Source organism: Megalobrama amblycephala, linkage group LG1 (genome assembly GCF_018812025.1).
Source record: "Megalobrama amblycephala isolate DHTTF-2021 linkage group LG1, ASM1881202v1, whole genome shotgun sequence".
Classification (NCBI taxonomy): Eukaryota; Metazoa; Chordata; class Actinopteri; order Cypriniformes; family Xenocyprididae; genus Megalobrama; species Megalobrama amblycephala.
Window position 1 is genome coordinate 37,356,462 of NC_063044.1, and position 16,110 is coordinate 37,372,571.

The window sequence follows — 16,110 nt, forward strand, 5'->3', positions numbered from 1 at the left end:
GCCGTAAACAATAGATTTGTTTATATTTTATGCATCTTTGTTTTTGAAGAAACACCATGTGCTTGCTGAAAAGCACAAGAGCTCTTAGATAATGAGTTCCTCTTTTAGAAAGGCACAAGCCTAGTGTTTGTCAGGATATAGCGTGTTGCATTGCTACAGGTGGCTTTTGGTGCACACGCTCTGGAAAGTCTCGATAGTTGAGATGAGAAGAACTAGACACATGATTGTCTTCACATCATCCTTAATCTTCCAGACAGATGTTCTGTGATTATCCGAGGAAGCTTTTGACATTTTACATCCTTGGTAACATTCTGTTATGTACAAGATTCTGAGAAAAACAATGTGTGTTTTGGATTTGAGCGACTTTCTCACAAGCTGTTGAGTTTTCAGACCTAGAACGTTTGATTGCATCTATTGTTTCGGGTTTGAACATGTCCTCATCACTTTGACGGATGGCCTTGTGACAAACTCATCACTACAGGTTTTCATTTTTTCATTTCACAATTGTTCGTTGGCATTGTGACGGAATGGACACAGAAAGAGTTCCTTTGAGTAACGTTACTCTTTCCGTTTCAAATGAGGCTGAAGTCCAATGCATGCCTGTTCCATGCACAACCGCTCAAAGACAAACAGCACACAGACAGCTATGCAGATCTCAAGCCAGACCGTTCGGTCAATCCTTCCAGTAGGACGGGGTCCTAATCCACACTTCTTCTTCCACAATTAGGCTTCCTTTGTTATCCTCGTTCCACGCACCCACTCAGGCCTGGGCTCGATAAACCCGGTGTTGTGGCCCCGTTCACACGGTCACCTCAGTCTTGCTGTTGGTGACAAAGTACGGATGTGGCGGCAGGTAGTGCTGGCTGTGGGCGGACGTCAGCTCGTTCACTTGCTCCACAGTGGCGCTGTGCTTCCTGGGGCCGTGCGTCTGCCGTCGACCCAGCGTTTCTGTCACCTCCCAGTTCTTCAGCATGCCGGGGTTGGCGATGGTGTTCGAGCCAAATGCCAGCGGGTGGGAACTGTGGACCTTGGTGCTTTTGGACTTGTGTCCATTCTGCTTTTGGCAGGGCAGCTCGGGGCTGTAAGGGTTGGTGGGCTCCTGCTCCAGACTCACCGAGTGCATGGGAAGAGTGCCTTTCGCTGCCAGGTCGGCTAGGTGCCGTCTGTTAGTGTAGAAGTTTTCATTCGCTTTTTCAGCTGGAAAAGAGAGATAGAGCAAAAGCGAGGAAATTCAATAACACTTAATTAGTCAGATGCAAAAAAACAACAACCTGATTGCTGATTTGCTTCCATTTAATAGATCAAGGGTTATCACTTGTTTTTCCCAAATGAGCCATTTTTTCTCAGAAAATACTTGACCCAATTGTTTCCTCCCACAAACAACTAATAAAATCGAATGTTTTTGTAGAGGAATAGTGACATTCTGCCATTATTTACTGACCTCCACGTCATTCTGAAGAGTTTCACACATCTCTTTTTCACACAACAACATTTGCAAATAAACAAAAATACACACCTACGCTCAAAGTGTTGGGGTCAGATATATATATATTTTTTTAAACAAATTAATACTTTTAATTAGAATCCTGAAAAAAATTTATTACGCTTTGCCATCACGAGAGATCTTTTAGTTTAATTAATTCATTTAGGGGGTTACCATTATGCTGAAGACTAGCGCCTGTTCTTCGGTCAATGATGAGCTGAGAAACACTGATATTATGTTGCATGTTGCTCTATTTAAAGTCAGTAACTTTGTTACTTCTGATGCAGTGATAAGCTATTTGCTAAGTACTTTAGCACATATATGTGTGCTATTGCTTAGGCAAGCTGCAAAGATTTGAGTTAAAGTCATGTTTTTTAATTATTTCACTATTATACATTGTGTTTGCAGTTAAGAATTTTTTTTTTTTTTCAGTTGACTCATATGAAATAAGTTCACAGTACTAACGCTGTATAAATACTAGTTTTTAAACTCAAACTGTTTGAAGCAATCGGTTTTCCAAATGAAATGAGTTCATTTCCATGGTAGTATTACGTAACATACTGTAAAAAAGGAAAAGCTGTAAATTTATGGTAGAGGGCTGTAAATTAACAGTACATTACTGGCAACCACAGCTGCCAGTAGATTACTGTTATTTCACAGCACAATTTTTTACATTGCAGAAATTACATTTCTAAAAACACTGACATATCATACTGACCCCAAACATTTGAACAGTATTGTACTTTTCTGTTTTATCCTCATACAAACCTATCACATGGCTCAAGAAGACTTGAAAATAGACCATGAGCTTTATGTATTTGGAACGACATGAAGGTGAGTAAACAATGTCAAAATTAGGTTTTTTTTTGTTTAACATAATCAATATATTTCTGTCATGACAACTCTCTGAGTGTTTGGCATGGTAATGGGTATGACAATGTTGATATGTTTGGTCTTGGCGGAACAGATCTGCTAGGCTGCTGCTTCTGCAGAGCAAATACAGGACTTGCCACTGCCAATACATACATTGTGAAGTAAGTAAGACATGCTGCTGCTGTACAATATAGCACACATTAATTATCCGTAGCAGATCTATACAGGTGGAGCTGGGGAAGGAGGAGGGTTTCTGAAAGCGTGCTGCACTGCTAAGGCAAATGCTACCCATGTATTTGAAGGTTGAGCAGCGAGCTCATTGGCTACTGATACAGCAGGAACCAATCAGCTGTGTCCTAAAGATAACGATGTGATTACGAGCAGTTGAGCTAAAGGACCTATTAGCCTGTGCCATCTAGAGTTTCATGACAGAACTTTGTATTTAGGTAATCATACATGGTGCACTATTAAAAACTTACGGAGCCCCGCACATGACATGCAAGAAAAAATTTTTAATTGTGCGCACAATTTACTAATTCGTTCCCTCGATTTACTAAATAGTGCGCATGACTTACTAATTCGTTCCCTCGATTTACTAAATCGTGCGCATGACTTACTAATTCGCTCCCTCGATTTACTAAATTGAGCGCACGATTTACTATTTCGTTCCCTCAATTTATAAATCATGCGCATGATTTATAAATCGAGGGAATGAAATAGTAAATTGTGCGCATGATTTAGCCTACTATTTCTTTCCTGCATTTCATGTCCGGGCTCCGTAAAAACATAGGTTTATTTACAAAAACATAACTTGCAAATATCCAAGAGTGCTTCAAATATTTATAAGAAGACTGTTTGGCGCTGTCTGCAACATGCTAATGCTTTTCTTTTTGCCTGAGGTTTCTATTTGTTTCATGATTGAAGTAAATGTGTTTCTTTGCAAATTGGTCTGGATTGCTTCTGTCATGAAATGGAAACATGCAGAACTTACAGAAGATGGTTTGGGATTGTATTTGTCTGGTGAAACCACGTTTTTTGAACATATTGTGCACTTAAAAAAAAAATCCCACAGTCACTTTGCAGCTATTACTGTAAATGTTATTTTGGACAATATGTGTTTACAGCCATATCAACACTGCATTCAAACAGTGACCAACAGTTGTAAATGTTGTTTGCTGCAAATATTTTCAACCAGTGCTAGTCGATTGCTGATGGCGTGAACTTGCTAAGACCAGATTAAACAAACGAGTATAAACGATCCAAATATGTTTTCAGACGCTGTCACTAATCATTTCTTTTTCATAACGTGCATGCAATGTCGCTAACGGTGTATCGCCTTCTAACTCAGCCAGGCTTTAATTGGGACTGACTACACTCTGCTTGAAGTCCTCCTCATTTCAGCATGACATTTTAGACTTTTTAATTAAATATCCTTCAGGTGACCTTTTTAACAGCCTTGACACCCCAATGAGTCGCAGCAAACCACAGATCTAAACCTCGTACCAGGAAGCAGAGTGCAAAATAAGCCAGCGGGCCGAGAGAAGTGCTGATCTTTGACGCAACTCTTTCATTGACATCAATACGCAGAGATTAACGCACATCAGAGGAACTCAGACTCTTCAGCTCTCTGACTACTCCAAGGCTTGCCATGTGGCTCGTCTCCTGGGTGTCTCTCGTTATAAACTGTCCTTTTTTGTTTTCCCAGTGATCGGTCTGCACAGACTGTACATCAGTGGATTAGCAACTGAGCAGTTTCATCTCTTGCTGAAAGTCTCAGACAAAGACTGTCATCACACGTCGCTGCTTCTGCTGGTTGTTTTTCTGCTGTTTGCTAGCTGTCATCTCACTGAAGTCTTTTCATAGACTTTACTCTGATGCCAGACTAATTGATTTGAAAAGTAACAAGTGATTATATATCTACCCAATGTTACCACTGTTAAACTTATATTATTAATTATATTATTAATAATTATCACAAACAGTATGACAAGCTTCTAGAAACTTCTGGCATTTGTTTTTAGAACTAGTTAGCATTGTCACTGGTGCAGTTATATACACAGTTTTTAAAATAAATTAAAACACATAGGACATGTTTCAAAATTAACAAATGAGTTGGTTCTCTTGGGTTGGACAATAATAACAGCAAATCCATTAGCCATTTGAGCTTGTCAGTGTTTGCTAAAAAAAAGTACCGTGACAATGCATTGGGACAACTGTGCACTAAGTAAGTGACTCTAAATACTGATAGAGGACAGAGTTTATGTCAAGACCAGACCCCTACGATACAAATCTAGACCAATATGAGACCGCCTAGCATCCAGCCTGCCAGCCCAACAAACGGATCTTAGACCAAGACCACATGATCAAGAACTGACAGAGAAATTACTAAAGGTGGCCATATTGAAGAGTCTCAAACATTATGTCTTGTACTTTAGAGTAATGCAACAACAAGAAAATAATGCCATGTTAAATACTAGTCTGGATTACTTGCTGGGATATACATACATTTATGGAAGCCAGATCACATATATATAAAATAGTGTTTTTCAAAATATAACATAAAAGAAAATGTGTTTATTTAAATGTGTGGGTTTTTCTGTTCAGAGGAGCACAGATTTTGATTAAACCCACACAGAGGCAGATTTCGGCACGGCCGTCTTACCCACAGCCTTGAGCGAAGCGTACTTGTTGAGCTCCTTTCCAGGTTGAGATGGCTCATATGGGTGAGCTACAGGTACCTGTCCAAGTGCAGGGTATTGTGTCATGGCTTGCATCAGAGATGAACCAGGCCCCACACTGTTCATTTGGGCGCCCTCTAAATCAAAGAGACAAACATAGAAACGAATAACAGATATGAAAGCTAAATACCTTTTTTCCATTAAAGTTTTCATTCTAAAATAAATGTCATATGACTAGTAGTGTCATGCACCTATTTATTTATTTAACTTGATTGATTGATTGATTGATTGATTGAAAGGGAATCAGTGTCAGTCCTGGCTCATCTGGTGCTCAAAATGATTAAAAAAAACATGAATAAAGGAATAAAAATCTTTGTACATCTTTGTAGTTTAGAGCAGGAAGTGTTAATCCATTAATCCAGTGGTAAAGTTTTCATGGTCCCACTTTATATTAAGTGGCCTTAACTACTATGTACTTACATCAAAAAATAAGTACAATGTACATATTGGGTTCATATTGAATTGCAAAACACATAAGCAGCTATTGAGGTGGGATACAGGTAAGGTTAGGGAAAGCTTTGGTGGTATGGGTAGGTTTAAGGGTAGGGGTAAGGGTTAAGGGATGGGTCAACAGTGTAATTATAAATGTAATTACAGAAAATAATTACAGATGTAATTACATGCAGGTGTTTTTAAAATATAAGTACAATGTAAAAACATGTATGTACACAATAAGTGCAATGATTCATTTAAATGCAAGTGCATAGTAGTTAAGGCCACTTAATATAAAGTGGGTCCGTTTTCATTCAGTGTGCAATGGGACCAAATCCAGACAAAATTAATACAAAATTTTATATATGTATATATATATATATATATATATAGAGAGAGAGAGAGAGAGAGAGAGAGAGAGAGAGAGAGAGAGCACTGTGCAAAAGTCTTAGGTCACCATTAGATGTTGTTTCAGCAATGATATATTGACTATATATAATTATTTCTCAGTCTCTTTATTCGAACATTACCAGAAAATACAGGAAATTTGCAAGCAGTATTAAAAAAAGGAAAAAAAAGAAACAGAAAAGACAGCTTCTATAGGCTAAAGTGGCAAGTATTCCCTAAACTGAATAGAAAAGTACTGGAAGGCCAAGAAAACCTTCAAAATATGATGAGAAGTTACTCAGGGTTTCTTCTTTGAAACTGGAGGAAGACCAGGAGGTCACACAAAATACTGATTTTTGCTTCTTTTTTTTTTTTTTTACATTTTGTGTACAAGAGACCAGAAAACAAATATGTATGATCATTTATATATATATATATATATGTATGAATGATTCATTATAATACATTTAAAATATGTATGTAAAATTATGTATGTACATACCCACACACCTTTTTTAAATTAGTAATTGACAATTTGACAAAAAGTGATGTGTGTTTGGAGTCACTTTGTTGTACTGACAAATTTACACCAACAATGTGAGTGAGTGGGTGATTTCTTTTCTGTTTTACCTACAATAACCATACAACTTAATTATAAAAGAAGCCATTTTTTTAGAAGTAGCATTAAAAATCCACTTGAGGGGGAACATGCATCTGAATGACTATGACTCTTCTGGGTATTACTTATTGTTTGTAAGCGAGCATTACGCACATTATTCGGGAAGGCTAATCACTGTATGAGAATCTGTTGTTCACATTAACACCCTCAGAAATCTTTCTTCTCTTTTGTTGAAGCTCATAGCAGTTGTGATACCTCCCATCAGAGTCCTCTAAATTAACATTTAACAATATCTTAAGCTGCTTGAGGCCTGTTTCATCGACCCATCAACACAACTTGTGAGTTTTCTCTTTGGTGATTCACTCTCTACCCCCAGGAAGCAGATCATTAGTCATGGATTTCTGGAGCTCCAGCCAGGCTCTCCTGTGCTACTAATCGAATCCGTTTGAACTGCTAATGTCAAAACATGTTAATGCCAAAAGCACTGGCAAGCGATGGTCACAATGGAAAATTAATTGTTTGTTTCACAAGTTTTCACACTTGATTACAGCAAAGACTTTAATATTGAGAGTCGCAGATGGTGTAAATCATAAATGCTATTCTAGAGATTGCTTTAGTAGACATCTGGCCAGCTGAAGGGGGGCGCAGGAGCATGGCAAATTGACTGGCCCTTTGCCGGCTGGCATGAGGGGCCAACCAGATGTTGTGGGTATTATTTCTAACCACTCTGATGAGTCGCATGAGACAGAGAAAGTACAGCCAGGCGCTGGAGAGGAATTAGGAAACAGTAGACCAGAATACTAGATGTAACAGGCACCATCCGTCCACTTGTTTAATTGTGAATTCTGCACAGAATGAGTGCTGTATGTGTATGTGATGGACACTGTGCTCTGTGGCATTGTGCTACAATGTAATAGTGCTGCCTGATCTTTTTCCATTCTTCAGATGTGTTTTAGTTGTTGAACTCTCCTTGACCTGTTGTTGTCTTGGAAACCTCTTTTACGTCTATTTCTTCTAGCTGAATGGCTGTTCTCTTCAAGATTGTAGCATCTGTATCACAGGACTTACTGAAGGGCTCTTCCCTGAACACACACTTCAGACACTAGTGGACTGAAGCCAAATACACCAAACAGAAAGATTTGTGTTTGTTCTGGGGATTTTATATCAAATTCAAATATCATTCAAATTATTCAAACTTTCAGTCTATGCTGTTTTCAGTTGATAAATGAATGCGCCTGCCATTCAATACATCACAATAAGCTTTGTGATTTGTTACTTTTGATATAAAACAAAGTCTCATATTTCAAATTCTGTTCATTTTTTAATGAAATTCAAAGAATAAATACCGTTTTGCTGCTCTTTAATGTGGCATGACAGAATGCTGTAGATCTTCAGTTCAAGCGAATCGGCTGTGCATGTTTTACTACTTGTTATAGCATGAAAAGAAACATGAATTAACATCAGAAGGTATGTTTAAAGATACAGGTCAGCTTACTTAAATCTGTATCGTGTCTCATGTAATCGTCACTCAATTAGTGTTTCAACCGCGGAAAAACATCAATAAAACAGCTTGTAAACCAATGTCATGCACGTAATGTTACATTTACCTCAGAAAAGATTAGAAAAAATTACTCTAGAGAGGAGCATTATGCTAAAATATGCATTTCTGAGACTTCTGACAATAACCTGGTTTTAAAGATATACATGAAAATAAATGTAGGATTCAACAAAAAATAATTTATACTATTTTATTAAATGTACATATTTGGTAGACTTGCATTCAAGCTATATATTTTGTCACTTCATATATTCCCTGTGAAAACAAATGACCTTGGCAATGCTAAAGCATCAGCATCATGGTTATGTTAATTTTAACTCTTTCCTCGCCAGCATTTTTTTTAATTTGCAAGATAGCAACAGCATATATATATATATTAGTCCACACTTCAGTTAGTTTAATAATAATAATAAAAAAAGGCTGAGAAAATCATGTTTTTGTCAAAGACTATGTCTAGATCATATTCAGAACGGTAATCAAAACATAAATTGAGTAGATCGAGTCCATCAACGTCAATCCAGCTTCACAGTTCTGTACCTCTTCCTGGGTCGACATTTTATTCAGTAATGTTAGGCAGTTTTGATTTATATGCTGTTTAATGTTGATGGATCTAGTGTTAGCTTACATGTGCGTATGCTTCTATCACTTGTTTCAACTTCTTATTCATCTGTGTTTTGATCCGAAGATTTAGTATTTTTTCACAGGATGCGTAATAACACCCCCTACCATATAACAGTGAAAACGTGGATTGTCAATTTGAAAATTTCATCAATGGCGGGGAAGTGTTGTGTCATAAATGATGGACAATTCCGTCAATGCTGGAGAAAGAGTTAAAAAAAATCATATGTTTCTAATAAGTAAATAGATATTTGTATAGAACATTTGGGGTGTGAGTGTGTGCAATTTACGTTGTAGAACAAAACATCCAAGTAATAAAAAAAAACTGGTGGGGAAAGAGTTCAAATGAACAGCTACAAAATTTGCTTTTTCGATATGGGGGTGTGTAATTTACGTTGTAGAGCAAAGCATAAAAACATTATAAAAACCCTTTGGAAAATTTTAAGGAAACCACTGGTGAATTAGTCTTCCAGGGTTTGACATCATCACTGTACTGCATACTATTAGTATTATCTTATGAAACATATTAAATCAGTTAATTAAGTCCCTTAGATATGTCACTAAACACTAAAATGGCACTAAAATCTTTGTTAAAGGGTTAGTTCACCCAAAAATGAAATTTCTGTCATTAATTACTCACCCTCATGTCGTTCCACACCCATAAGACCTTCGTTCATCTTCAGAAAACAAATTAAGATATTTTTGATAAAATCCGATGGCTCAGTGCATTGACAGAAAGATAATTAACACTTTCAGATGCCCAAAAAGCTACTAAAGACATATTTAAATCAGTTCATGTGACTACAGTGGTTCAACCTTAATATTATGAAGTGACTAGAATACTTTTTGTGCGCCAAAAAAAAACAAAATAACGACTTCATTCAACAATATCTAGTGATGGGTGATTTCAAAACACTGCTTCATGAAGCTTCGAAGCTTTACGAATCTACGAATCTCCCCCCAGTGGTGAACCATTGAAATTTCGAAACGTTTCGAAACAAAAATATATTGTTTTTTTGGCACAAAAAGTATTCTCGTTGCTTAATAACATTAAGGTTGAACCACTGTAGTCACATGAACTGTTTTAAATACGTCTTTAGTAGCTTTCTGGACATCTGAAAGTGTTAATTGTCTTGCTGTCAGTGGAGGCCTCACTGAGCCATCGGATTCCATCAAAAATATCTTAATTTGTGTTTCGAAGATAAACGAGGTCTTACGGGTGTGGAACGACATGAAGGTGAGTACTTAATGACATCATTTTCATTTTTTGGTGAACTAATCCTTTAATATCAACCCAGTGTGTTTTTAAGATGTCTGCATCTATGGACTTACTGTATTAGTTGAGGTCAACCATTTTTCCCCCATTAAAAGTCAGATAAAAGTGCAAGAATTATTATTACCAATTATTATTATTATTATTATTATTATGTAATTTCTCAAACTAAAGAAAAAAGAAGTTTTATTTTGAAGAGCATTTCCTATAGAGATAATTAAGGGTCCCACTTTATATTAAGTGGCCTTAACTACTATGTACTTACATCAAAAAAATAAGTACAATGTACTTATTGAGTTCATAATGAATTGCAAAACACTTTTTCTGTTATTGAGGTGGGATATGGGTAAGGTTAGGGAAAGCTTTGGAGGTATGGACAGGTTTAAGGGTAGGTGTAAGGTGTAAAGGATGGGTCAACAGTGTAATTATGAATGTAATTACAGAAATTAATTACAGATGTAATTACATGCAGGTGTTTTTAAAATATAAGTACAATGTAAAAATATGTATGTACACAATAAGTGCATTGTATCAAATGATTCATTTAAATGCAAGTGCATAGTAGTTAAGGCCACTTAATATAAAGTGGGGCCATAAAGGAAATGACTGTAACCATAAAGTAAATAATCCCAGACAATTAGAATCAGTTTGACAGTTCAGACTTCATGCTCCTAAACATGAAGATCCCATAAATGCATCAGTTAATATGCTTATAAACCAGGTGTGCATAATATCTAATTAAATGTGAGGAAATTAATTACACTGTGATCCATAATCTCTTAGGCAGTAAGATTAATTCCAGTTCTATAATCAAAAAGGGGATGAGAATAAGTCATTATGCAGTGGAACTGTAATAAAGGCAGGGTAGAAGGTCCCTTCACAGAAAATGAAATGCCTGTCCTGCAGTTCCTGAATGAGTATTGAGTGTCTCCAGAATCAATCCTTCAAACACTGAGCTTAACCTAAAGCAACCTGCTTCTTCACACCTAACTTCTAAAATGCTGTTTCTGCGGACTCTGTCCTGAGTTTCTAACTCGATTGTGGCATCCATTAGGTCTGATAGAGCAGCTGTAGGCTTGGTGGCAGGTAATGGTTTTTCATATCCGCTGACAGTGACGAATTTTCTTTTTGACAAGGTCATTAGTCAAACAGAGTGTGATACTACCTCCTGCTTATTAGTATTGATGCAGAGAGACACTTGTGGCATTATACAAGACACAATGCTGATTTACAATTGATTCCCATTATTTCCATTAACCCTGAGATGCATGCTTCATATTTAGCCTTGAGCTGGGCGATATAGCTAAAAGTATTCTATTAATTTAAAGGAAATGCATTCCACAGGTTTGTTAGACTTCAAGAATGAATGTAAACAAAACTGAACTGACAAAAATAGCTTGAATACAAGTTGCTTTGGATAAAAGTTTGTTTGTTTCTACGGGGTAAGCTATATTTTAATTCAGGGCCCCATGGAATATGTGTTCATTTTCTCCGAATTTGATGTTCTGTTGTATTTTATTTTATTTTTTTCTTTATTCTGTGTTTAATGAAATTTGCATATTCATGGAACTGCGTATACTAAATGAAGCAATTTATTTTTAAATACATACATACATTTCTGTCATTTTCTGTATGTTAAACCAAACTTTTATTTATTGGCGGTTAAGAACTTTAAGTTTCTGTGTGTATCTGACGATAGTTTATCGAAAAAATGTATTATCATTATTATGGATTTTTCCTCTCAATAAATATTGATACTGATTTATCACCCAGCCCAAATTAGGCCTCACGCCTTTTACACACATGCTGTAAGTCAGTGTTTCTTCACACAGGTGTTCCAGTATTGACAAGCATTGATTAGCAGTGTGTTTATCCAATATGCAGCATGTGAGAAGCCTAGAGACAGTTTCTAACATCACATATTTACTGTGGTATTCCCTCCTAAATCACATATTTAACCAGCTTGAAAAAAGCACCAGAAGGTGGAAAGGAGATGTTTCCTATTATTTGTGGCCCACAAACCATCCTATCTTTCCAATAATTGGACTGCCTCACGGCTCAAACAGTACAATCACAAACCCATGAAAAGACGCACAAGAAACGACATGGGTTTAGGAATAAGTAGCCTCAGATTCCTCATCTGTAGAGAGCTTTAATTTCTTTGGCCTTCTTTGTAGCGTTGCCATGCAACCTCCAATCCAGTAATGAGTAGGCTTGATTTAGGATGCCACAAGGACAGCGGTTCATCTTTCACAATTGTCTGGTCCCTCATTTGGGTGGATACAGTAGAAAATAAGTCTTTTATGGAGGACAATCATTCCATGCAGAGATGATGAAACTCGCACACTGCACAAAATCATTTTCTTTAAGCAGTATTTTTGTATTCTTTTTAAGGGAAAAAGAAAAAAAAATATGTGAACGACCATGGGTTTCTAGAAAAGTTTCCAGCCAGCGGCAGCATTTTTTATCATATTCACAAAACTTTCATGACCCCCAAAACTTAATTCTAGCTTCATTCTTTCTTTTTTATCAACACTTGAACGTGGGTACATTTCATAAATAATTCATCAGTTAAAAAAAAAAAAAAAAAAACCTTTTGAACAAACATGAACAGACCTTTTGATTCAGAACAATGATCAAAATATACATCAAGTCCATCAACACCCCCAAAGCTTCACAGTCCTGTTGCTCATCCTGGGTCGACATTTCGTTCAGTGATGTTAGGCAGTTTTGATTTATATGCTGTTTAATGTTTGATGATCGTGTTATCTTAAGCCCAGAACACACCAAGCTGATGCCGACAAACTAGTGGCGATGAAAGCAGACTGCGGTGTTGGCTCACGTCGGCAGTGTCTGGGTGCAAAGTTGCCCTGACAAACCAAACCGACGCTCGACACTCGACGTCCGAGTAGCACGTCCCTTCTGCGCCTGCGCAAGAAGAAATGCCTTTCCGAACCAGCAGGTGGCAGTAGCTGAACAGCCAATCAGAATGATCAGATGGCCCGACGGACCGACGAGCTCAGACACCGATTCAACATGTCGAATCGGCCGGAAAAGAAAACATCGAGGTTCCGCCGACGGTGTGGAACACACTGAGAAAACTTAGTCAGCCGACGAACAAAAACTGCCAGACTGCCGACCGTCGGCTTGGTGTGTTCCAGGCTTAACATGTGCATAAGCAATGTTTCTATTGCTTGTTTCTTTTTCACTTGTTTTTGGATGTAGAGATTATGTACTCTTTCAGAAGATGCGTAATAGCGCCCCCTACCATATAACAGTGTAAAGCCCAAAGTATACTTCGTTTTTTTACACAGTCAAACACACAGCCTTCTAAAGCATACTTCATTCGACTCGTACACATACACAGGCATTCAATGCATGAGCAATCTCTCGCCACGAGTTAAAACCAAAGTAAATATATTTGTATTCTTTCATGCTAGAATTGTACAAATGAGGGTACTTTCTAACCTCTTTGCACAATCTTTAATCTCCATAGGCCTCCATTTTCGCTGTAGCTTGCATGAGCTCCGGTCTCTTCTGTTTATGCAGTTTTTCTTCCACAAAGAAAGTCAGTAAGTTCTGTTATGGCTTTTGGTGTTTGGCTCAAAAATAGGTTTTGAAGCATCCATGACCAAAAATATCAATTGCCATGGAGATGAATGGGAATGCTAACGGATCACTCTCTCCAGGTAATTTAGACCTCCTCAGGAGCTAAATAGAAAACAAAGCTGCTTGTATTTGGCTAAAAATAGACTTTCAAGTGACAAAATTATAAATGCTGGACTGACAGAAATTGCTATCATTTGTGAGCGTTTCAGAGAGAGAGAAAGCGAGTGGCCGTTTATCCGCGAGGAGATGTCAGCTATGCGTGAGATGTCACCCAGCTTTGGGTTCTCATCGTTTCGCTCTGCCAAGATGTCTGATTGGAATTTAGCCCATTTTTGAAGAGAGCCCTTAATGAATATGCCAGTTTTAGTTATGTTACATGCGCAGTTCGATTCCCTCCTGGACTGTGATTCAGAAGCCTTATCTAACACCGCTAATAAATGACCGAGGTCAGCTTTGAGGGGGGAAAAAATGCATGAGACATTTTCGTCAATACCTAATGGAAAAACATGCTTCGGTGCATATTGCAATAAGAGAAACATTGCCCCAAGGAGATATGGTAGTAAGGCCAGTGCTGAATTTCGCATGAAAAAAACAATAATCAATATACCTGCATTTCTCCAATAAATAATACATCTAATATTACCACAAACATCTTTAGATCACAGGTTTTTGGACATAAATAGGGACTTAAATTATTCTGCATTGCAACTGCACACACAAATTCAGATTCATATAAAAATCATGAGTTTGTTAGTGTTTATAATCAGCATACTTTGTGAATTTATGGCATATTTTAATTCTTCCTTTAATTTTGCATCTGGAATGTACTTGAAGTACATTTCACAGCACAAACAGGGAGACCAAAAGTAAAAGTTCAAGAACATCAAAAGAACTTTTTTTTTTTCTTTTTTTTGTTAAATCCAACTGCAGTATTTGTGATCTCAAGTTTTAGTCTGAAGGAGCCCACTTAATGCTGTATCTCAATGATAAAAAGAGATAATGAATACAGAAATTGGGCTAATTACAGCCTTATTTCCCACTGGTCAAAAACAGATATCAGCCAAGCTAATTACTTTAGAGAGGGGCATGAAAGTACATGTTGTGTCTGATAAAAACAGTCTTAACTAAATAATATGAAGAGACACATTCAACATATCAGAATTGTCCTCAATGTAGCTGTAAGACACCAATAATTAAGATTCTTAGCTCATATCTTTTTAATGGAGACGTCAACAAAATGTCATCAATGATAAAGTTGGCTGAGTGAGATGAAAAGGGGCTTTTTGTGTCCTTTTTGAAACCTCTATTAACTGTAATACCATTAAAAAGGGAAAAATATCATTGATATGGTTTGTAAGGGTGAGTAAATGATAACTGAATTTTAATTTTTCAGTGAACTATCCCTTCAAAGAAGAAGGACACAAAAGACCTGCTCATTTGAGCCAAAGTGTGACTGCGTCAAACAGACACAGATAGTCTGCAAGGCCTCATTAAAAATGCAATAGAGTATTTTGGGATCTAAACACAATAGTGGCATGGGAAGGGCACAGACAATGTAACTCTAAGATAACTTTGGAACCGGCCTGAAAGCTGGAACAGAAATAATGGATTTATCATCATTCTACTACATTCCATGAGCCTTTCATATGACAGTATGTGGATATCTTTGCTATGGTATGTGTATATATGTATGGGTAATTTAAAAGGCTGGCTGGTGTCTGTCTGCGGTTCCTCTAATTTCAGGTTTGTTATGACCTTCAGCCTCTCCTGTTACAGATGACGGGCTAACTGTCAAATGTCTGCCTTAAAATAAATCTACATTTTGTAACACATTTTCCAGAGTTTTTTTTTTTTTTTTTTACTGGCAGCATCAGCTTAATCAGTATTTTTGAATTGTTTTTCAGTAAAAATATGTACATCTTTAAAAAATAATTTTACTTAAAGGATTAGTTCACCCAAAAATGAAATTTCTGTATTTTATGACTCATGTCGTTCCACACCCATAAGACCTTCGTTCATCTTCGGAACATAAATTAAGATATTTTTGATTAAATCCGATTGCTCAGTGAGGCCTCTATTCCCAGAAAGTTAATTAACATTTTTCTACCTTAATATTATAAAGCGACGAGAATACTTTTTGTGTGCCAAAAAAACTAAATAACGACTTTTCAACAATAATTAGTGATGGGCGATTTCAAAACACTGCTTCGAATCTTTTGTTTCAAAAAGTCAGCAGTTTGACACACGATCCGAAACGCTGATTCGAAACAAAAGATTCGAAGCAGTGTTTTGAAATCGCCCATCTATAATTATTGTTGAAAAGTTTTTTTTTTTTTTTTTGATGGACAAAAAGTATTCTCGTCACTTCATAACATTAAGGTTGAACCACTGTAGTCACACGAACTGTTTTAAATATGTCTTTAGTAGCTTTCTGGGCATCTGAAAGTGTAAATTATCTTGCTGTCAATGCAGGCCTCACTGAGCCATCGGATTTCATCAAAAATATCTTAATTTGTGTTC

At 36.9% G+C, this 16,110-nt stretch overlaps 1 protein-coding gene across 2 annotated transcripts in view; it reads right to left on the minus strand.

Annotated features, from left to right (window-relative positions):
• Positions 1 to 309: 309 nt before the first annotated feature.
• shisa9b (shisa family member 9b) overlaps positions 310 to 16,110 on the minus strand; it is a 39,371-nt gene continuing 23,570 nt past the window's right edge. The window contains exons 3-4 of one of the 2 annotated variants that reach the window (XM_048191024.1): positions 5,019 to 5,171; positions 310 to 1,197 (exon numbers count right to left, since the gene is read on the minus strand). In XM_048191024.1, the coding sequence (XP_048046981.1) occupies positions 800 to 1,197; positions 5,019 to 5,171 (551 nt within the window). In that variant the 3' untranslated portion in view covers positions 310 to 799. The remainder of the gene's footprint in view (positions 1,198 to 5,018; positions 5,172 to 16,110) is intronic. The other variant, XM_048191033.1, reaches the window with a different exon arrangement.